At 46.4% G+C, this 24,708-nt stretch overlaps 1 protein-coding gene across 1 annotated transcript in view; it reads left to right on the top strand.

Annotated features, from left to right (window-relative positions):
• The window catches only part of LOC147445387 (putative protein phosphatase 2C 43), an 80,059-nt gene extending 55,860 nt beyond the window's left edge, over positions 1–24,199 (top strand). Inside the window, exon 4 of the mRNA XM_086524897.1 lies at positions 23,724–24,199. Coding sequence (XP_086381023.1) covers positions 23,724–23,924 — 201 coding nt within the window. The 3' untranslated portion in view covers positions 23,925–24,199. The remainder of the gene's footprint in view (positions 1–23,723) is intronic.
• Positions 24,200–24,708: the final 509 nt, after the last annotated feature.

Genomic DNA, 24,708 nt, shown 5'->3' on the forward strand with positions numbered 1-24,708 from the left:
GTATCTGGCCAATAGCACATCGTATCCCATGAGACAAGTGGGTGTCCATGTATCTGGGCCTAGTCACAAAACCATCCTCCGTAAGCTGGAGGAGATGCTGTCTATAGAAAGCCATCTTCGTGCCCAGCTCCTGTGCTAGCTGTATCCATGTCCTCTTGGTGTCTAACTGAGTCAAGTCCTGGCGAATGAGCCTGACGATCTGTCTATGTTGAACCCATGCGCTTGAAACCATGATGTCATCTCCCCATACCAGCATGCTATATCTCCCTGCATGGCTAACTGTTGAGAGGACTCAAGTGCAAGGTGTGCATATCTGTCTCTGGGAAGTTCCCACATGCGGTGTATGAAGGAGACAGATTTGGTGAGCGCCTCAACCACCAGTGGGGGGCAGCTAGCTCTGCTCGTACAATAGCACGTGGCACTGAAGCCTTGGCATTAATAAGCCGCGAGATCATAGAGACCAGAGGCTTCTCCATGTCCCCCATCCATCACTGCGGCCTGTCCTCCCTTGAAGATTCAGTGAAGGTCCCCAAATCTCAGCTCCATAAAGCAATGTGAAGCCACCAAAGTGTCAAAGAGCCAGAGCTTTGTCCGAGGCTCCTGAAACTGAACCTGTGAACACATCCTTTGCAATCTACCGAATGTTGCATGGGCTCTGGTCAATCTAGTCTCTGCTGCCCTCCTCAATGAAAATGCTGGCCCACTAAAAACCACTCCATGGTAAGTGTAAGCATCTGTATACTCCACCTTCTCCTGGCCGTATGTGAAGGCGGGTGCTAACCTCCTGATCCATTGTGGGGTGGTATTAAATACCATGACCTTGGTTTTACCAAGGTTGACGGACAAACCACTTTCTTGGGCAAACCTATGCAAAGCATCCAAGTGACGTTGCATCCCCTCCGGAGAGTCGGAGATCAACACAATATCATCAGCATATAACAATAGTGGAATCCATGTCCCTGCCAGCTGTGCACCTCTATCACCATCTCTCTCAGTGCAGTCAAAAACCTCATCTACATACATACCAAATAGAGTAGGAGAAAGTGAGCAGCCCTGCTTCACCCCAATAGTGGAGTAAACCGGTGTGGATAGACCCTCTGGGGTGCGTACATGCCCCACTATTGACCTGTATAATGCCATGACCCCCCAAATGAGCTCTGTGGGTACTCCTGTCTGCTGTAATCTGCGCATCAATCTAGCTCTGGGCACTGTGTCAAATGCTTTGCGGAAATCCACAAAGCTACAATAGATCCGTCTCCCATGCGATCTGCCCTCCTCAATGATGGCTATGAGTGTCAAGATATGGTCAAGAGTAGAAAAACCCCTCCTGAAACCTGCCTGCCCGGTTGCGCGTATCCCCTCCCTCTCTGCCCATCTACTCAGCTGCTGCTCAAGAATAGATGCATACAACCGTGCCAATGTGTGTCCAATCATGATAGTGCGATAGTTCCGAGGCTCCATAGGGTCCTCCCGACCTGAAGATAGATACAATAGTAGATAGGCTCCAAGTATCAGGCAAGCATTCACACATGGCACGATTAAACATAATTGCTAGAAGCTCTGCTAGTAAATCTCTGGCATGTGTGAAATGCTCAACCACTAAGCCATCATGATCATATGCTCTCCCAGTCCTCATCTTGTCAATGGCCTTCCTCACCATCTCAGCGGTGAAAAAAGCACATGTGTGTGGGCATGGATCGGGGGGGTCGGGAAGGGGGGGGGGGGTTGCTCAGGGACTGTGTACAAAGATGATGCATACTGGCCCCAGGCCTCTGTAGAAGTGATGGCAGGGAGGGGGGGGGTAGTGCTCATGAAAGAGCCTCCATGCCTCATGTGAGTCCTGACTCAAGAATAGCTGGTATAGATCCTGCTCTAGGCGAGCCAAAAATGCCCTCTTCTTCCGTCGCACTAGGCGTCGAAAGTCAATCTGTGACCGCTTGTGAGTGATGTCCCCCAAAAGCACCTCCCTCTGAAGTCTAGCTCTAGTGTCTTGGCATTCCCCATCATACCAACTGTTCTGGGGCATGCTCCCCGAATGACGTCTCTGCTCAGGCTGGGTATGTGGATTTTTCCTGCTGTTGCATCATGTAGTGTCTGTGCCAGTATAGTAGTAAGCTCCTCCAGAGGTCGCCCTGGCTCCTCTGTGCACAGGCGTCTGTAGATCCCATCTATGTATACAGAGTCCGTCTCCTGAGTGAAGGTGTAGCGAGTAGGGGCTGTTGCTCGTAGCCTGTGCGCTAGAGAGAGAGAGAGAGAGAGAGAGAGAGAGAGAGAGAGAGAGAGAGAGAGAGAGAGAGAGAGAGAGAGAGAGAGAGAGAGAGAGAGAGAGAGAGAGAGAGAGAGAGAGAGAGAGAGAGAGAGAGAGAGAGAGAGAGAGAGAGAGAGAGAGAGAGAGAGAGATGAAATGAAATGTTAAACGTGTTCAAAAGGCCAAAATGACCTATGAGACCAAATTGATACATCTTGGTGGATCTAATCCAAGGTCTGGGTACAAAAATAAAAATGAAGTAAAGTGAAATACTAAATTCATGAAGATCATCATCAATGCCCGAGGATGCCCGGCATCAAGCATTGTCTAAGAAAGTATTGCATCGATCGTTGAAGAGCTTCGTCAATGTCTGCCTCTGTAAATAGTCTTACTAGGCATCTCCCATGTCGTGCTAGAATAGTCCCGATCCTCTGATGGAGCCTCCGTCGATGTCGTGGTCGCCCTTGTAGACGTGGGCATCTAGCTCTCTTGAGCTCAATGGCTATGTCGACTAATATACCTCTGGTATAAGTGGGCTTTGAAGTCTGCTTGAAGCATGCTCATCTGGTTGCTGAGTCCCTGCTCTAAAGAAGTCAATGATCTCCCTCTGTGAATGTCTCCCACTGCCTGATCTCCTCCAAGAGACTCTCCCTGTGTCTGCGCAGCTCTAGCAGAAACAACTTGGGGCATCTCTGATTCTGATATCTCATGACTCTAGCCAACGGTCCAAAGCCCTCTCTGAATAGACATTGAAAGTGGCCTCGTATCTCATGGTATACCGGACAATGACAAATGTGATGTAACTCTATCTCTGGCTCTATATGACACAAATGACATATCCTAGCCTCTGTTGATACTCTCCTAAAATCTGCAAGTTTGAATCTCTAGCTGATGCGATGATGTGCGCATCTGACCAATAGCACATGGTATTCGATAGGATAAATGAGTGTCCATATAGGCAGGTTTGATCACATATCCATCCTTTGTTAGTTGGAGAAGATGCTCTCTATAGAAAGCCATCTTCGTGCCCAACTCTTGTATCGGTTGTGTCCATGTGCTTTTGGTATCTAGCTGAATCAAACCTTGACGTATGAGTCTAGTGATCTCTATCCGTGTGAGAGATAGGGAGGGTGCATCCAAGGAGTACTGGAACGGAGGTAGTCTATCCATGCTGAAGCCATGCAACTGAAACCATGATGTCATCTGCCCATACTAGCATGCTGTGTCCCCTTATAGCGCTAGTTGTTGGGATGACTCAAGGGCTAGCCGAGTCCCATAACTTATGCATGGAGGATACTGATCTAGTAAGGGCCTCGACCACAAGAGGGGGGGCAGCTAGCTCGGCTCGAATCATCCAAGAGATCATAGAGACTAGAGGCCTCTCCATACATCTCCATCCTACCAGATCTGCCATGGTGGTCCACCAAGGGTCCCCAAATCTGAACCCCGTAAAGCATGACTGAAGCCACTAGAGTGTCAAAAAGCCATAGCTTTGTTCGAGGTTCTGAAACTGAACTTATGAACACATCTTCTCCAATCTTCCCAAGGTTGCATAAGCTCTCGTCAATCTATTCTCTGCTGCTCTCCTCAATGAAAGTACCGGTTCACTGAAGACTACCCCAAGATAGGTGTATGCATATGTATACTTTATCGTCTCCTGGCCATATGTAAATGCGGGTGCTTTCCTCCTGACTTACTGTGGTGTGGAGTCCGAACGTAACCGCGAAACGTTTCACCCTGAAACGTGGCGTTTCACCACGAAACGTTTCAGTCCAAAATGAGAGCACAGTGAAACGTGAGACCGAAACGTGCATTTGAGGACTTTGAAACTAAAACTATGGTAACTTCTTGTTAGTGAAACGGCTTGTGTTTCACTTGGTGAGCGAAACGTTTCAAGGCCCGAAACGTTTCACCTGTCCTGACCTATCGAAACGCGTTTCATGGTGACGCTTGGTGTGGTGTTAAACACCATAAGTTAACATTGGTTTTCCCCAAGTTAACAAAAAATCCACTATCGTGGGCAAATGTGTACAAAGCATCCAAATGATGTTGCATCGCCTTCGGGGAGTGAAAAATCAACAATATCATCAGCATATAACAATAGTGGGATCCATGTCCTTGCTAAGTGTGCTCCTCTATCACTATCCCTCTTAATCTAGTCAGTAACCTCGTCCACATACATGCCAAATAGTGTAGGAGATAGTGTGCAGCCTTGTTTCACCCCGAAAGTGGAGTGAACCAAATCAGAAATCCCCTCTGGAGTGCGTACATGCCCTACTACTGGCTTGTATTGAACCATGATCCCCAATCAACTCTGTGGGTACCCCCATCTCCTGCAACCTGCACATCAATCTAGCTCTGGGCACTGTATCAAAGGCTTTGCGGAAGTGCAAGCTCTCGTCAATCTAGTCTTTGCTGCTCTCCTCGATGAAAATGCCGGTCCACTGAAGACTACCCCAAGATAGGTGTATGCATTTGTGTACTCTATCGTCTCCTGGCCATATGTAAAAGTAGGTGCTCCTCTATCACCATCCCTCTCAATGTAGTCAACAACCTCATCCACATACATGCCAAATAGTGTAGGAGATAGCGGGCAGCCCTGTTTCACCCCAATAGTTGAGTGAACCAAATCAGAAATCTCTTGGAGTGCGTACATGCCCCACTACTGACTTGTATAGAGCAGTGATCCCCCAAATCAACTCCTTTGGAACCTCCATCTCTTGCAGTCTGCGCATCAATCTAGCTCTGGGCACTGTATCGAAGGCTTTGCGAAAGTCCACAAAGCAACGATAGAGCCGTCTCCCACGTGATCTCCCCTCAATAATAGCTATGAGTGTGAAGATATGATCAAGAGTAGAGAAATATCTCCTGAAACCCGCCTGTCTTGTTGCTCGTACACCCTCTCTCTCTGCCCATCTACTCAACTGTTGCTCAAGAATAGATGCGTACAACTGTGCCAATGTGTGTCCAATCATGATAGTGCGGTAGTTCCAAGGCTCCATAGGGTCATTTGACTTGAAGATAGGTACAATCGTGGACAAAATCCAAGTATCAGGTAGGCCCTCACACATGGCACGGTTGAACATCCTGCTAGAAGCTCTGCACGCAAATCTTTGGCAAGTATAAAATGCACTGCTACCAGGCCATCGTGATCATATGCTCTCCTAGTCTTCATCGTGTCAATGGCTTTCTTTACCAGCTCAGCGGTAAAGAAAGCACATGTGTGTGGGCATGGCTTTGGCGGATCTGGAAGAGGTGGTTGCCTCGAGACGCTGAAGAGAGATGATGCATACTGACCCCATACCTCCGTGAAAGTGATGACGGGTGGGGAGGAGTGCTCATGGAAGAGTCGCCATGCCTCGCCTAAATCCATACTAAATCCATGTTGTCACAAGACGGGCACTACGTGCCAAAAGAAAAGAACAGACTGAACATACTTTTAGCACTTCAATAACAACTGGATTGAAAGAGAGATGACACACAACGCGGAGTGGCGGAATTTCACCCCAGAGAGTATTGGCCCCAAACCTTGGCACCCCTTTCGGTATTTCTTTATATTGCATCAACACAGTACAAGCCGGTACTCTAGACTCCGCACCTTCTCCAGGAAGCTGCCAGAGAATGGGCCCTAGCCTCATATTTAAAGGCCCTAGGCCCCAAAAGCAGTTTTACATGAAAATCCTTCAAACTGAAAAGCTTATGGTCCAAAAGCAATGCAAAAAAGCTGCTAGCGTAAATCACAAAAATCCGTACACCAGTCAGCACAAAATGCGGAAATCCGTACAGTCTACCACGTCATCATGTCAGGGCAATTTTTGAAAATCTGCCACATCATCAGTTTGTGTGTGTGTGTGTGTGTGTGTGCGTCCTGCTTTATTTTAATCCTTTATGTCACTTGGGGCCCCATCGGATAGGGTCCCCATAAGTTGGTAGGACTTCTTCTTCTGTTACTTGTTCTTCTTAGGGTTTAGGCCCCTCGGCCGACATCTGCAAGTAGGCTCCCTTCTTCAGGGCTTTGACGCGTCAGCAGTTTGTGACACATGTAGCCGAAACAAGGATGTCATCTGTGCATACCAACAAGATGTGTCTCCCCGTGAGGCAAGCTGTCGAGAAGACCCCAAAGTTAGGCGAGCATATCCATCTTTGGGGAGATCCCAAATATTATCTATAAAAGAGATTGGACCTGGTAAGTACCTCTATGACTAGCGGGGTAGTAGCAAGCTCTACACGAATAATCTCATGTGGTACAGAAGCCTCGGCCCTAGTCATCCAGGAAATCATAGAGACTAGAGGCCTCTCCAAACATCTTCATTCATTGGTACTTCCAGCTTGGCTATGATGATCTAGTGATGGTCCCCAATTTTGCACCCCATATAGCATGGATGAGATAACCGATGTGTCAAAAAGCCATAGCTTTGTTCGAGGTTCCTGAAATTGAATCTGCGAACACATCCTCCCCATCCTCCCTAAAGCTGCATTTGCTCTCGTTAGTCTAGTCTCCGTTGCTCTCCTCAAGAACATTGGATCACTGAAGACCACTCAAGGTAAGTGTATGCGTTTGTATACTCAATTGTCTGCTAACCATATGTGAAAGTCGGTGCAGATCGAGTGACCCATTGTGTTGTGGTGTTGAACACCATAATTTTGGTCTTGCCAAGGTTCACGCCTGTAACATTGGTATCAGCTCAGAATGATTCTTCTTCTATAGAGGATCCGATCCTTTCTACAACACACATGGGTTGTCGTGGAGAATCCGATAGAGACGACACCCCTTCGACCTTTGGTCTACGGGGAGATGAAGAAAAGCTGAAACCCAATGTGGGAACATAAGAAACCAACGGAGATTTTGGTAAATTTTCGGCGGGGAAACTCAATATCTACGGGGAGATGAAGAAAAGCTGAAAACTAGCGTAGGAACAAAAGAAACCAACGGAGATTTCGGTAAATTTTCAGCGGGGAAACTCGATAGAGCGGAGTAGAAACATTTGACACGTGTATGAAAAGATTGATTAAGTACTCCAAAGACCCGAAATATGTGAATCACCTAAAGAATTACCAAGATCCACTCTAGATGGTGAGAGGCCGTTGATTCTCCTCTCAAGACGATAATGAATCAGAAAGCAAAGCTGAGTGTAGAAAAGCGAAAACTCTACTCGAGAAAGAGTTTGACAAAGCTCTGAAAAAGAAGGCGAATCAATGAATGAAAGGCTTGAAGCACTCTCGAAAGCAAAAGGAAATGAGCAAATTTCCCCGAATATTTATGCCGGAAGTTGACTTCCGATGTGGTAAGAGGATCCAAGAAGCGTGTTCATTTCGAGAACGACCCAACTTTTTCTTTGTCTTCAAAGAGTTCCGACAGTTCATCGTCCTCTAGTTCCAAAGAGGATGAGAAAAAGCGGAGAAAAGTAAGAGCAACAGATTTTTGAAAAAGCCTAGAAGGCAGAGGGAGCCAACTAGCAGTTTAGAGGAGGATGAATATCCTCCACTGATAGTTCAAACAATGAGCAAAAGAACAAAAAGACTAAGGAGTTTAAGGATGGGAGTCCAGTAGTCAAGTTTGACACGTTTTCAGGCTATTAGGACACCCATCAAGCCCTTGCAATGCCCGCCTCTCAGTTTTGCCACCACAATGTATGTTGCACGATTTGTAAGGCCCCCATATGAGGAGAAGCCAATAGTGCACATATATTTGGTGGATTCCAGCTTGGTGGTCTACTCTGTTGTTATGTAGAGAAGCACCTAAGAAGTGGGTAAAATTCAAGAGAGTTTTCACTTCTGCTTGGATAACGGAAGAATATGAAGAAGATGTCATCGCGGCTTGGAATGATCTGAGAATGACTAAGAAAGACACTTTAGATGGCTATTGCCAAAGGTTTTGGGATACCTATTTGCCAGTGTCCTCCTTTCGGCTCCTTTTGGAGGATCACTTTGAAGGAGCAAATTGAGCGGTTTTGTTGTGGTTTGCAAAAAGAGATTCGAAGGTATTGTTAGTAACTGAAGTCTGACTCCATTCAAAGACTTATGGGACATGCCAAGCAAGGTTTTGGTATGCATGCCGGCTCATTGACCTATCCTATGACAAGCCAATGTCCACCTCAATTGGGCAAGAGTCTTCTAAGGAAAAGAAAAGAACCAAGGATCCGGATGTTAGTTCATCAAAGAACTCCAAAGAGGTAAGGGAATCAACCGATAGTGCATCCAAGGCTTCTGACGAAGCAAGGGAATCTACTGATGACTCATGAGAGAATTCCGACGATTCAAATTGAGGTGTCAATGGACAAGGGAGAGAAGCGGGGCTATCAACAGGCTACATGGCACAAGAAAAGAACATAAAGATGAGCTAGGTCCATCTTGGATGCAAAGTGGATGGAAAAGGAGAACATCGCTTCTCCTCATTTTGAGTTGTGCCTTGAAGCTTTTGTATTATTAGCAGTGTCTATGCCAAAAGTTACTGATGAATTAGTAGGTTGAATCTGGTGCAATGCGGATTGCACAAGAGGGGAGCCACTTTACTCCTTCGTCATAGATTGCCTAGATTAAATAAAGTCACTAAATTCTCCTTGAGATTTTAGGGATACCGACAAGTTGACAGTATTTTGTGGAATGCCTTTATGAAAATATGTACATTGAATTGGAAATTTTCTTGATTGAATTGAATACATGTGCTCTTTCATGTGTGTATTGTTAGAGACACGTAGAGAAAGATGAAATGTATTTTGTGTGATAAATGATTTGAACTTGGTCCATCTAGACATTTGTTTGAGATCAACAAGATCTGTAGTGATGGCTAAGTGAATGAGAATTGAATGTGATTCTAGGGCATCAAGATTTCTATCTAGATGAGATGACTGGATACTATAACAAGAGCATCAAGAGTTCCGAAAGGATGAGATGGCTATACATGGATCTAGGGGATCAAGAGTTCCTAGACGGGATGAGATGGCTAGATTGAAAGATTGAAACTATAGCGCAGATAGTGTGTCGTGCTCTCTACAATGGGTGCTCCTCAGTGCAATGTGCGTGACAATCTCACTCAAAACAGACTGAAAATAGGAAACAATAGACAACAAATGAGCTCACAGAGACACAACAGCAACAGTAGACCAGACCACAACAAATGACTCCACCATCTCAAAGAACTGATACAGACTCTGGCGTGGCAGCACATGCAGCTCCAGCTCAGGACTCTCAGGTACAATGGGGTGTCGAGGCTCAGATGTGCAGGGATGGTGAAGAGGTGCCCTGTGTATAGACTTACTCTAGACGACTACGTAAAGATCCTCCTGACCAAACCGCTACTACTCATATATACAACCACAAAGAGCCACCAACGGCTCATAAATGACAACACCTAAGTCTATCTCCATTGAGTGGTGGTGGTGACCTGGCCACGATGTCCACTAGACCACCGTATTCGTGCCATGTGTCACTGCCCAACGAGTCCGTCTAGTGTGAACTGACCATCCAGTGCGAGCCGACCAGAACAAAGACCAATTGTAAAGTCCAAACTGTACTAACTGTCCTCTGAAAGTGACTGTAGCTTGCTACAGGTTGCCCACCACAAGACCGCTCACCGTCTCGGTGAGAGGAAGAGTGAAAAACTGTGAAAGAAAACCACTAGCTACTGCATATATGCAATAGTGAGCTCCTGAACCTGTCAACCAAGAGATAGAGTGGTGGCCACTGTTGCACCCGAAGTATCAGCCTCTGGAGGTGGAGCCATTAAATCAATGGTGGGGCCCTGCTGTATGTGAGCTCTCCTGTCCGTAACTGGGCCCCTTGGGAAGGGACCAGCCACGTGCTGCTGGGCAAATGGTAGCACCTATCCTGTAGTGTACTGAGGACGTCGAGTAACACAGCCATGGCGGTGTGCTTCAGCAATTCTGTCGCAGCAAGTCACATTTTGCATCTGAGGCAATGTTGATGACTGAAACCCCTGAGGAGGATACTGTTGTTGATTGTAGTATTGAACTGGAGTCTGTTGGTAAAGTCCCATAAATTGCTGAGAAGGACCCATTGCTGCATTCTGCACTGGTGTACCTGCTCAAGTCCACCCATACCCCATACCCATCATCATAGGCTGGGTTGCCCTATTTTCATGTAAGAGCAGTTCTCTAAATCCTTGTACTTGATTTTGAAGGTCACCAGTGTGACATGAAACGTTTTGTGGTTTCGGTCGTTTCAGGGTTTGGAGGTTTTGAAACGTTTCATTTCATAAAGTCAAAAACATGAAACAGGTTTCATAAACGACATTAAATTATATATTAGTAAAATATGATAAATATGTATACAATGTAGCACACATGACTCTAGACTTTAATGTCCGAGAGAGAGAGAGAGAGAGAGAGAGAGAGAGAGAGAGAGAGAGAGAGAGAGAGAGAGAGAGAGAGAGAGAGAGAGAGAGAGAGAGAGAGAGAGAGAGAGACGTGCTCACTGCTTAGAAGCGACTTCAAGCGAGCACAATCAAAGAGATGTTCAGTATTGATGAAAGTTAAAACACAACCACTAGTTTCATGAATCATAACTGATGCATCATTGATTCATTTAGCAAAGTACTTCTATTGAACAAAGTTAAAACTTAATTCAATTTCACAAACCATAAGTTTTAGGGACCACAATCATCTGTTAGCTGGAGCTAGACCTCAAAAAAAAAGGAAAAAAAGCCCCAATTTTAAACGTTTCATAGAAAATGCATGTCCGTTTCATGCGTTTCGGCAAAACGTTTCATAGGTTTCGGGGTTTCGAGGTTTCATCTGCATGAAACACGTTTTTATGTCACACTGAAGGTCACTAATCACTTGAGACTTTAACTTCAAGGCCTGTTGGAGTGCGAAAATAGTAGCATCCAGATCAGCGATGGCGCTCTCAGCAACTTGCAGAGATCCCTCCATAGCTCCGTAAGTAGCTGCGTGACGCTGGTGTGTAGCTGCTAACTGCTCTGCTCCAAGCTCAATGGTGGCAATGGCTTGTCTGGACTCCTGCAATATATCCTCAGATAGCCGAAAAAGTGATGTAGAGTCCGACACTGTGGAAGGTCCTGTAACAGTGTCAGGGTGAAGAGAGCTGGCAAGTGGTACAGTTGGTGGCACTGGGGTGGCAAGTGGCACTGCTCGTGGTGGTGGATTGGGAGCATGCCTCTCTGGCGGAGTAGAGACGGTGGGAGTGGTTGCAGCAGGACTAGGCATAGGGAAGAAGCAACTCTCACTGGGGCTTGGGAGCTAGTCATTGTGGTAGGAGTAAAAATAGCAGCAGTAGAGAGAGGAACACATATTGTATAAGCCACAACTATGACATGCATAGTGTGATCTGCAGCGCTTGAACTTACCATCGAACGAGTAGCAGAAGTATGCGAGGAACGTCGAACACGTTGCTGCACTCGAAGCTGTTGGCTTTCCGAAACTGGCAGTGATATTAAAGATTCTACTGTGTCCTTCACTACCTTCGTCCTCTTTTTCTTAGGCTTCCGAGGTAGATCCAGTTTCCATTCATTATCTTTCCCTTTTCCCTTAGAGCTTTTACGCCGCATATCCGGATCCACATCCATAGGACGAACAGGTATGTTAATGACCCAGGCAAACATGGGAGTTGCAAAGCATTGAAAGCTAGATTGCACAGATTGCACCTGAGCTCTGAATCTTTTTGCCCGCAATTGTAAAGAGGTAAATAGAATTTGATGAAAGCCACACGGGATGGTGTGGATGAGGCAGTATAGGCCTTCGCAGTGCGAGAATATAGTAGGGACGTCACATTTGCCTTTGCTTACTTTAGCAGCTCGGACCAAAAAGTAGTACTTGAAAATGGCCCAGATCTTTTTATTCCTTGCATAGTCAGCATGACTCGTACTAAGTAGCTCTTTGCATGCCTCGATGGTCGCATTTTTCGAAAGTTGTGAATAGGTTCTTGTAGCCGGTTAAACTGTAGGAAAGGTTGTTATCCCCAAAGCGTGACCAATGCGTGTAGTAGTTAGTGGGTGCCCTCTGACTTTGGGAAAAAACTTGAGAACCTCATCCACCATATCCATGGGAATATCAGAAGGCAGATCGGCCTCTGCTAATGCTGACAGACCTAGCATATGTAGCTGATCTTTTGATAAGACTTCTCGAAGAGACGGATGAGGCTGCTGCAGATGGAAGTTCAAAGTGAATTTGGTTTGAGTTTTGGAAGAAGGAGGCCGAGGAATTCGATGGCTCAGTACCTGCGTGATGGCCTTCCTCTTCTTTTGGTTTTTCATAGCATCTTCGTGTTCATCATCTTCCTCTTCCTGTTGTCTAGAAGACTCAGAGTCAGAGTCAGAAGCAGAGCCTGAGTCAGACGCTTTGTAATTCTCATCACTGTGATCAGTGGAGGACAGATCGGTGAGGCCATGGCTGGAGGTATCCACATCCTCTTCCTCTGCAGAACTTTGGGATGTTTTAGTTGGCCTCTGTCGAGACAAAGCTTTCTTCTTCCTAGTTTGTTTGCTTGTACCAGCCATCGTGAAGTGTGCTTGAAAATTTCAAACCTGAAAAGCGTCAGTCGAAGATTTTTGAATAGTTCTTGTTCGAAAAGCTAGCTGCCTGAATCAAATCAGTATAGAAGAGCAAGCTGCAAGTGCGCTCCTCACAGATGTAACGCTCTCTGACGAGTGTGCAGGTGAACTCTACTCCCAGATTCCCAGATGTAGCGCTGCACTTGGAAAAAGCTTGAATATGCAAGGAAGAAGAGGTAGCGGCAGATGCAGGAGGAGGGCAATAACAGGTAGCAGATGTAGGAGGAGGAGGGCGATATCAGGGAGGGATGAGGCTATCGGCGAAAGGTCTTAGAGATGGACGATATAAGGTCGAGGGAGGGTTGGTTAGGGACGAAGTTAAAATTAGATTGGGTAGGGGAGGCGAATATGCTAGGTAGGGTACGTTGAGTAGGGATTGGTGAGGGGGGGTTGGTGGGTAGGGGCGAGGGGATTGGTGAGGGGCGGGTGTTTGGTGGGTAGGGGCGAGGGGGGGTATGTTGGGGGGGGGGGGGGGGGGGGGGGTTTGGTGGGTAGGGGCGAGGGATACTGGTGAGGGTGGTTAGGGACGAGGGGGATAAGTTGGGTAGGGCGAGGGGTAATTTAGAGAGTAGGGGTGAGGTTGTTATTTTAGGGGGTAGGGGCGAGGAGGGTGTTTTTTAGAGAATGGATGCGAAGGGATTAGTTTGTAGGGGCGAGGGCAATAGAGTGTGGGGCGAGAGGGGGTTTAGAGGGTAAGGACGAGGGAGAATTAATGAGTAGGAGGGAGGGAAAAATTAGGTGGAATTGGAGTGTAGGTGATTTGCAGCAAAAGTACGTAAGATCTATAGAGCACCAGAGAGATAGGAAAGAATTGAAGTTATAATGTGAAGGAGAGAAACGAGAAAGGAAGAAAACAGAAGTTGTAAAGTGCTGCCAAGTGCTGCTAGTATAACAATTTGCATGCTAGAGCAACCATTCCCAGACCTAGCCAACTTGACTGTAAGTGTAAGAGCAGAGCGATGATGAGCAATGAAGGAGTAGGCAGCAGTGAAACTACGAAAAAGAGGTCGCACCAGAAGGGCAAGGAACTAGATGTATATTTGTGAGAGCTTACCACAAGAGAGAGGGGAAGGAAGATACATCAGAGCAGGTTTGAACGTGCTAGGAATAATACTAAAATCAAAGCTCTATCGACGAGATCTTCAACAAATCCATGAGGAGAGAGATGCAGTAGAAACAACAGAGCAATAACGTTGGATCGTAGCAGGACTCCAAAAATCCCAATCTCTATCAATGAGAGGAGAGCAGAATTTGATGCACTCAATCAAACGAGGAGAATTTGAAAGATAACACTGATTACAACTGAGAATGGACTGACATGAGAAAGACCTGAGAATAGGGAAAAGGGAAAGCCAGAGAGAGCTGAGACGAGACAGTCATCAAGGTTGTTGGTGGGATGGATAAAATACCAGATTCCTAAAGAGTCAGGGAAGCGAGTGATACTCTTAATTCTTGATCCATGTACCAGTGGCAAAAGAACGCCTGCCAGAGTGACTAACTGGACAGCCCCCTGTGGCAAAATCTCTTGTACTATGAATGGCCTTTGCCAGGCTGGGACCGACTTCTTAGCTTTCTTTAGATACTTTGCTTGATAGAGTAGCATCAAGGAACCCTGCATTATTTTCGGCTTTCGAAGATGACGATCATGCCACGCTTTGCGACGAAGTTGCTCGGCTTGGAGAGCATATGAAGCTAACCTCCTGCTTTCTTCTAACATTGAGAGACGAGAGAGGTTTGCTGAAGCAATCCCTGCTATGACACGAACACTGTGTGATAAGCCCAAACTGTGCCGAGGATAGCCCGAGCCCAAGATGTTGGATGCAGGTGACAAGCTTTCTTGAGAAGTGCGATTAGCACTTTGTTAGTGCTTTCAGCCTGCCCATTTGCTCTAGGATAGTAAGAGCAAGACTTGCGATGAACAATCTTGTAATTCGTGAGGAGTGTGGAGATCAGTTTGTTGACAAAATGACTACCTCGATCACTGGTGACTTCTAGAGGGCACCCAAACCTGCAAAAAATATTTTCATACAAAAATGTTGCGACAGTGGCGACTTTACAGTCGATGGTAGCCACCACTTCGGCCCATTTTGTTGCATAATCCGTTGCTACCAGGAGATACTTACGATTGCCTGGTTGAGAAGATGGCGTAACTGGACCAACAAAGTCTAAGCCCCATCGCTCAAAGGGCAACCATGCCATAGATACCTGCAGAGGATGATTTGATTTCTTACTAGGCTTGGGCGCACATTGCTGGCAGACATCACAAATCTTGACATGAGCAATAGCATCTCTAAATATATAGGGCCACCATAAGCCTGTCTGTAAGATTTTTTGCGTCGTGATGTGACCAGGGTAGTGGCCACCTGTAGGACCGCTGTGTGCATCCTCCAGAATGTGGTCTACCTCATGAGGGGAGACGCACCTGCCCAGCACACTATCTTGCCCAGATCTGTAGAGCTGTCCGCCAATCAAAGAAGAAGGGTCTAGACTTCAGCAAGAGTCTTCTTTTTAGCAAGGGAGAAGCATTCTCAGGATATAGGCCAGTAGAGAGCAGATGTAACACATCTCCATACCAATTTGGGATTGTGTCGACCTTAAAGAGATGACTATCAGGAAAGTCATCCTCAACCCCAGTATCGGGCTTACCTGTGTGTATGTGAGAGAGATGGTTGGCCATGACGTGCTGCTTGCCTGGACTAAGAACTACTTCGAAGTCGAACTCCTGGAATATCAGTAGCCACCTCCAGACTCTTCCTGCAACTTGGGGTTTATTCAGAAGATAGCGTAGCGCATGATGATCTGTGATGATAGTGAAGTGAACCCCTAACAAGTAATTTCGAAACTTTTGTAAAGAATACACCATAGCCAAACCTTCCCTGTCTGTGGTGCTATAGTTGCGCTCTGCTTTGGTGAGCAGGCGACTTGCATAGTGAACATGGCGATCCATGTTGTACTCTTTACTAGGCCGAGTCAGCACATCCCCCACAGCGAGTTGACTGGCATCAGTATGCACTTGAAAAGGGAGAGACCAATCTGGAGCCACTAAAATAGGTGCTTCAGTGAGGCGCTTTTTGAGGTATTCAAATGCTTCAGCCTTAGGTTTTGACCATTTAAAGGGTATTGTAGCACTAGTGAGTCGGGTGAATGGTTGAGCCACCTGTGCATACATTCGTATGAACCTAGGATGATAGCCTGTGTGGCCTACAAAGCTCTGAACACCTTTTGGGTTGATGAGAGGTGGTAACTTCAAGATTGCCACAATCTTCTCTGGGTCAGGTGCTAAACCTTTGGCAGACACCACATGGCCTAGAAGTATGCCCTCAGTGACCAAAAAGTGACATTTGTTAGGATTGAGTTTTAGCCGTGCCTCTCTGCACCTGAGGAAGACAACAAAGAGTTGAGCGAAGTGCTCCTCTAGATTTTCCAGTGGGGTTGAACATTGGGCACCTGAGAAGGTCGAAAAATCGTCCATGAAGATGCAAATATGATCCGTAAGTAAAGGACAAAATTTAAGATATATTGCTCGATTGAAGGAAGGCGGAGCGTTTTTCATCCCAAACAACATCCTAGTGTAGATAAAAATACCCCAAGGAGTCACAAAGGCCGTTTTAAGCTGATCACCTAGATGGATGCCCAACTGATTGTATCCACTGAACCCATCCATGAAACTGTACAATATATGCCCTGCTACGTCTTCGAGCACACAGTGTATCTGGGATAGTTATCTTGTTCAGAGCGCGGTAATCTACGCACACACGGATTTTATTGGACTACTTCTTGGGTGCTATCACCATGGGTGATAACCACTCAGAGTGCTCCACAAGTATAATGATCCCTATCTCTTGTATTTTTTCGAGCTCTGACTTGACAGCCTCTGCATACTTTGGGTTGAGCTTGTAAGCTCGGCCTCTGACAGGCTTAGCCCCTTCAACCAGAGGGATAGTGTGGAGACCCAATTTTGGTGGGATCCCTTCCAAATCCTTGTAGGACCAAGCAAAAACATCCTTAAAAGAGTGTATAAAAGAAACTATCTGATCAAGTAATACGGGATGCTTCCATAACCAAGTTGCTAAGAGGACGTGTTGAGGGTTGTTAGGGTCGCCCAGGTTGACTTTTTTGACCGGGTCAAGAGGTGTAACTATGGAGGGTACTTCAAAAGTTGAGAAGTGAGCTGCCTCTTGGAGCTTCGAGACATCATGTGCTCGTGTTTGATCGATTGGAAACTCCGCATACTCTTCTTGTAACCATCCTGGTGGAAGCTCCTCGAAGGGTAAATCTTCAGACACAGATATAACAGAGTTCTTTTGAGGGGGCGGGGCGTCCGACTTGGGAGATGCTAGAGGAAGGGGGGAATCATTGGCGAGTTCATGCAGAGGAGATTTCTTTCTCCTTCAGTGATGTGTTATAGGTTCCCCGAGGCCGACGGCTTTTATTAGAGGAGCATTTGAATCATGAGAATCAGGGACTAACACACTTACTTCTTCGAGTGGTACACTGTCTGCTGTAGAACTATTGTCTGCTGTAGGGCTTGGGACATTGGTGTCCGCCTGAGGAGTTGGGAGAGAGAGTGTTACAGGCACAGGTGAGTTTTGAATAGAGACCACATAGCATGGCATCGAGGTGGTAGCTTCCAACCACTGCAGCAGGTCTTCGTCAGACCCGTCAGGTGGGATGGGATGCTCAGGGCCGGGGTTGGACTGTACTGACAATGAGTTGTGATGAACCATTGGATCCATACCTCCTTCGAGCCGAATTGGTTGCATGGGGGAGCTAGGAGTATGTATCCACATGGCGTCGTTTCCCCAATCATGAAGTGCCTTAGTATGCCGCAACCATGGTCTACCGCTCTTCCACTTGCTTCAACCCATCGAGAGGCAACTACAAGAGTGGAAGGTGGGGCCTGTGGAATGGTGCTTACTGTGTTGAGGTTAAGCTTTGGGAATGTAAACTCCTGCTGGTTATGGTTTGTACTTGCAGATGTGGATGCTCGTTGTTTTGGGCAGTCCTTACTATAGTGATCCTTAGCTTCAGGACAATGTCAGCAAGGAGGGGACCCTTCTGGCAATTGACATTTGCTCTGATAATGTCCATACTCTCCGCAACTGTAGCACAAAATAGGCCTATTGCAGGGGCGAGGTGGTCTCTGCCCTTGTTGCATGGGACCGGATGCTGGCGTGTAGAAGCTTTTGGGAACTGAAGGAGTACTAGCATGATAAAAGCTGGGGGATGCAAAGTTGTTGTGCATACCTTGCTGCATAGAAGGTGTTGTCAGCAGAGGTGGCAACGGGTTTTACTGGCCATAGGGCGAGACCATGTTGGATGCAGGTGCTAGCCCTTGTTGGAGAGAAGGACCTAGACTTTGTTGTATTTGCCGCAATCCCTTGATATAGTAGCAATCCTTGTCTTCGTGCCCAGATTTTTCGCAGAAGTGGCAATAAGCCCGAAGGGGACAGTCTTGTGGAGGATGTCCTAGAGAGCGACAAGAGATGCACCATACCATAGCTTTAGTCTCCTGCTGAGACCGAAGCTCTTCTATCTCTCTCTTGATTTGATCCAAAGCCTCAAGATGTGGTGGTTTCTCTTGTCTAAGAAAGAGTGATTTCTCTTCTTGGAGAGCGCGTTGTAGTTTTAGGGCTTCAAGTTCTCTGCGCAAAGAAGTCAATGGATCAGCATGACTTTCCGAAAACACAGAGGGAGTCTCTATGTGAGGGGGATTGGTGAACAGCTTCCTAGCCCTCTCTATCCTATTAGCAGCTACGATGAACTCCTCCAGAGTGGCGTCGGGTCGGAGATCCTCACGGAGTTTTTGCTAAGAAGTTTTGGGAAGCACCTTCTCTATCCACTTCTTAACCATAAATTCATCGGGTTGCTGGGCAACCAGAGACTTGGTTTTCGTCATAAGTTCTGCAAAAGTCTTCTTTGGCTGGAGCACCATGTTGGCCAACTCATCCAGAACCTTCTCCTGATAGTCACCTGGCCTGAATGTTGCACATAATTGTTGCCTTAAGGCTGCCTAAGTTGCAAAATGGTTCTTTGCAAACTGGTTGTACCATTTGTCTGCTAAGCCATCCAAGGTCGATGGAAAGAGTACCAAATAAGCATCCTCTCTATTGACCACGACCCCTACAGAGAGATACAAACCTCTTTGCATGGTCATCAGCATCTTTTGAAGAGTCCTTTGAAGGTAGGGAACTTGATGTTCACCTTGGCCAAAACACTTGCTAAAGCCTCCATGGCCCCTTGCTCATGAGCCCGTTGATCAATAGCTTGTTGCTCAATAGCCTGCTGTAGCAGAATAGGAGAGAGCTTTACTGGAGAAGGTGATCTGGAAGATGTGGAACCGAATGGAGGAATGGGAGATGTCCTGTGTGGAGGTATGGGTGATGAGGTTGATGGACTTCTACTAGGTACCAAGGGTCGTCTTCCGTTGTAGTACTTCAGAGGACTCAATAGTGCGCTTTGACGCTCGATTGACCGCCGTGTATGTGTCATGCAGCGACCACCAATCCAACCAAGCTTTTGGCAAGAAAACCTTGAACTGGCTGAAGATTGGTCTAGACTCTCCTAGACCAGGCAAGTGACTAGACCAGGCTGGACCAGGGACGAGGAGGACTAGACCAGGGTCAAGGAGGACTAGACCAAGGACGAGGACTGGTTGGACCAGGGCGAGAGATGACTAGGCCCTAGGGCGAGAGAGGACTAGACCAGTTGGACCAGGCGAGAGGAGAACAGTTCAAGGCAAGGTAGGCGAAGCTAGATAGACTCAACTAGCTTCAAGATTTGTACCTCACAGAGTGAGATTTCAGTTGAGATCCCATCGTGGTCGCCAAAATGAGAACATCTGTAGTGCAGATAGTGTGTAGTGATATACAATGGGTGCTCCTCAGTGCAATATGCGTGACAATCTTACTCAAAACAAACTGAAAACAGGAAACAATAGACAACAACTGAGCTCACAGAGACACAACAGCAGCAGTAGACTAGACCACAACAAATGACTCGACTATCTCAAAGAACTGATACAGACTCTGGCGTGGTTGGCGTGGCAACACACACAGCTCCAGCCCAGGACTCTCAGGTACAATGGGCTGTCGAGGCTCAGATGTGCAGGGATGGTGAAGACGTGCCCTGTGTATAGACTCACTCTATACGACTACGTAAAGATCCTCCTGACCAAACCGCTACTACTCATATATACAACCATAAAGAGCCACCAACGGCTCATAAATGACAACACCTAAGTCTATCTCCATTGAGTGGTGGTGGTGACCTGGCCACGATGTCCACTAGACCACCGTATCCTTGCCACGTGTCACTGCCCAGCGAGTCCGTCCAGTGTGAACCAACCGTAAAGTCCAAACTGTACTAACTGTCCTGTGAAAGTGACATTGTAGCCTGCTACAGAAACACAGTGTTCAATGTGAACTAAGTGTGTGGCATGTGAATGTACTGTCTTATGGGGATGGTCATGAGCATGGTTTCCTTATAAAAGGGCCACCAAGAGGCACACTATATGACACTGTCACCAATATAGGAGGGGAAAATCAATGGCGGGAACATGCCAAAAATGACAAAACTACCTCACATAGGTCGTACATAGCCACATAATAGCCCTCACTTCCTATGAACAACTCCTGGGAGATACTGGAGCACTAGCAGCTTCACTAAGACCGGCTAGAGAGGTGGCAAACTCTAACACCCCATCTTTACTCCGGGTCGGTCTACACAATTGTGGAGCTGCTAAGTGACATCTGAAGAAGAAGCTCGTCCATCCCGAGCGCAAGAAGACAACAAGGCAAGGCATACCTCCATCTACTGTGCATCAGAAACTCTACTGTGTAACTATAACTGTGACCGGCATCTGCAAGTGTCGACACTGGCTCGCACATCTGGTAGCAAATCTAACTCGCCTGAACCCCAAAGAGTAGCGGATATGTACTTGAGGATTTCTGCCATCCGCACCTTATGAACTAGAGTACACTGTTGGTCTCCATCGGTCTTCGAAGAACATGGCTGACTCTATCCAACCTGGTGTATTCCTTTGTAATCTGTTGCCAAAGCCTCAGTTGAATCAGAAGATCTTGATCCAACTCAGTATTTGAGGTGCTTCTCTGGTCCTCCCACGTAATAATATTCACTCGTCCACTTGTAATCAAAGAAGAATAAAAACCCGAGTAATATGGTGGTAATTGGGACATCAAATAAATGGCTTGCAATGTTCTTCCCTATGTGAAGAAATTTCTTGCAGCAGTCATTGCATCTTGTTGATATGAAACCTCATGGAAGTGGCTTTGGCTACATCCAGGTTGATCAACTACACTTGTAAAGCAACACGTTTCATAGCTTAGCTTGTCGTTGCCTTTACATGATCCAAAATATCTAGGTACAATTTAAGATGTGATAAAAGACCGCACTCGAGCATTGACATGCTCCCAAAGTGCACCCTCTTCCTCTATAGACCATACGACTCAAATATCGTCATCGTCGTTATCCACCAAGTACTATAGTTGGTACCATCCAATTGATGGTTAGCTGGAAAAGTCAGAAGGGTAGGTATCTTGGCCGGTTTGTCATGGATCTCCTTGTGATACACATCCCATGTAGCACTTGACGGTAGTACATCACCACCATTTGAGTCATTATCCGTCATGTGGGCAAGAAGAGTTTGGTCGTGTGAAGAGGAAGGGGGTGGGTACTTGGAAGAAACCTAAAACTCCAAATCAGCCTAAAACTCCAAATGTGAGACACATTGGACAGCCAGCAAACTGACCCTCTCTAAATCCGGGTCCAAAGTCCATGAAAATGACGGCTCTGAATCTGAAATTTATTGTAGCCAATAGTCAGCCTCTCTGTATTTGCAAAGCTTGCACCAGATCTTCAAACACACGCACCGGATGCGACAAAACCAGTTCTGAATCTGGAAATACAGCAAGCTAACTTCTCTCCAGAAACGCCAGAAAACCACCAAACACGCTGCACAAATGCTGCAAGGTTGGATCTCAAGACCGGAGCTCTGATACCATGTGAGAAGTGGCAGCTAAAGACGGACGAATCTAGCTGAAAACAGTGGAAACAGGTGCACAATCCCTCGGATTAGCATGAACATTCTCAGCGTAAGAATTCTCAGTGAGCAAGAGAGACAATGTTTGTACACCCTTGTGTGCTACTTTTGTCCCAGCTCACTGTTTTGCCCTTGATGTACCTGCACGTTTTCTATCTCCTATGTGCTGCTATTCAGTACTCTAGTCTATCCCTGGCCTACGCTGTTGCCGTCACCCCAGCCTATTTGTTGGAGCTCCCATTACCCCAGCCTTTGTCACATCCAGCTCTTGATTTCCCCTTGCTGCACTGCTTGACATAGGTGTCTGCTGTGGCCGTGCCAGTTTTGCCTCAGCCAGAGTAGCTCAGGTTGCACTGCTACACAGAACACTTTTTCCAATTGAGCTATGAACTTTGAAGACGTTTTGTTTGGTGCCGTAGCATAGTCAGTGCCTCAGTTAGCATCACAAAATTGATGGAAACCTCATTGCATCGGAGGGATTGACATGTGGCAGAGATTGATGATTGGCAATGACATGTGGCTCCTGCCCCATAAAGTACATGGAGAAGGGACTTTGGAAAGCAACTTACTGAACCCAGTTTTCCAAGAGAGGGCTGTGAGTGGTGCATGCAAATTATCTGTATACTCAGAGAACAACTCATTAGCAAGTCTATGCCAACCTGGGATTTTGGTTTTGAGCAAGCGATAAAGGACATCCTCAACCTCATACTATTTAGAGGGACTTCCTGTGTTGCCTCCGAAAGAGCCCTGAAGGTGCCGCTGATTAAAAGTACTGGAACTGTAGGCCTGCAGCTGGTGTAGCGGGTGGTCGAACCACCCTCCACAAAAACCTCACACCTCTAGAACCAGCTCCTGCCCGTGAATGGCTGCCCTACACGACTGGTACTGTGGACTGGCGTAACCGGAGAGTCGGCATGAATGGGAATGCATCAGAAATGCTAGACGGGCCCCAGGGTCTTGTTATCCAGGGTAGGGGAAGGCACCCTCAAGTGACAGCTATGTCAGGTGACACATTAGCATCCACCAAATCATACATAGAATTCCCGGCTGCGGTCCAGTAAACATTTACAGGTGGATCTAACAAAGATTCAAGGAATACACGCACATAGAAGTTATCTTAGAGCTATCCACGATCATGTATCTTGCATCATTTTGCAGCTTAATAATGTCAGGGTGTAAACCATGATAAAGGTGACTTGGTAGATCACTCGTAATTTTTGATCCAGTAGTGACCAGGTCATAGTTGTCACTCTTGCCTGTTGAGGGTGAGGAGTTCCCAAATCATCAATATGTTTTGACCATAGAGTCTACAGCCGAGAGAAGGGCGTCGTCACCAATATCATAAACTAGTTGTGCAAAAGTCTTGTGGAGCAAGGCTTGCAATATGGACATTTTCTGGCTTTGGTGTGCGCACTTAAGCAAGATGGATTCTATTGCTGTTCCACCCTTCCCATATCAGCAACATGTCTCCCAAGCTTGAAAACAAAAAGAGGAAATGGAGGAAATGGGGAGAAACCCCCCCCCCCCCCCCCACCCCCCCCCACACACACACACCCACCCACCTTGTCCCTTTCAGGCGTTCCATGCCACTGCCATGGGGTGCCCCAGGTGTGAGGATGCGAGGGACAAGCAAGCAAGCATACATCAGGAGAGCCCAGCTTTAACACCATTTTCGTGTCACTCTGTCGTCCTCTCCAAGGTAGCCTCTTCCATGTATATATCTCAAGATAGAATTTGTGACAATCCATGGTTTTTTCCATCTTTAGAGAAATACTAAATGAGCAGCTAAAGGGATGTTTTTGAAATTCTTTTGGCTGGCTCTACATTAAAAACACATTCCCAATTGTCACAAAATTCTAATCAAGGTTTCTCTATCTGCTACACAGGGAATTGCAAGGAAGTTGATTAGAGCAGCCCTTACTGCAGCTGCTAAGAGATACAAATTGCGATATGAAGATCTGAAAAAAGTGGATAAGAAATTCAAGAGATCATATCACGATGACATTACTGTAATTGTTGTTTTTATAGATCATGGTAAACAGGAAAGCGTTCAGGAAGTCTCTTTTAGAGGTGGCATCGACCACTGAGTACACAATACATGTCAATAGCAGGTGATACACAGGGTGCCCTTTCTCTTCGAGGTGGCATCAACCACTGAGTACATAGTACGACTTTCGACAGCAGGTGATACAGGGTGCCCATGGAATATGAACTTCTGCAATCCTCCCCTCCCAAAGTTTCTGAGTACATGTTTCAATAGCAAGTCAGTCATACATGGGGTATCCATGAAATATGGACCTCTGTAATCTTGCCAGAAAAGTTTTGTTAATATTGAAGTGGGTGACCTCATCTTTTTGTTGTCGGTGATAGTTGCAATTGATGGTGGTGACTTAAAAATGCTGCACTTTTCTTTCAACGAGTAATTCTGCATCATTTTTATAAAATACTACTGTAGCTCATCTTGCTAGAACAGACAGCTGATGACAGACCGGATCTTTGGCTGTAAAAGAAGTGATACAAGAACCACTTCATCAGCTTCTATCTCACTAGTATATTCCCACCAAAAGTATTTCAATGTTGATGAACAGATTCAACTCCAATGACTCAAATGACATTCCTCTCTGGGACGAAATTTTTTCTGTGTATGCTTGTTGAACATTGATTAAGAAGGCGTCTTAAATTTCAAACGGGAGATAGTTTCCAAAAGCACACCTGCACGGTGCACAATCTGTTAATTCTAGAGGTCATCTCTTTTAAAGAGCACAAAGAAGCTAAACCTCATGTATAGAGGACGCTATGCCTATTGGGTTTTTACTTAATCCCGAGACTTTTGGGTTTTTTCTCATCGAGCAAAGAGTCTAGCTCTTCGTA

The sequence above is a fragment of the Adiantum capillus-veneris genome, chromosome 12 (assembly GCF_014529385.1).
Source record: "Adiantum capillus-veneris isolate H3 chromosome 12, ASM1452938v2, whole genome shotgun sequence".
Taxonomy (NCBI): Eukaryota; Viridiplantae; Streptophyta; class Polypodiopsida; order Polypodiales; family Pteridaceae; genus Adiantum; species Adiantum capillus-veneris.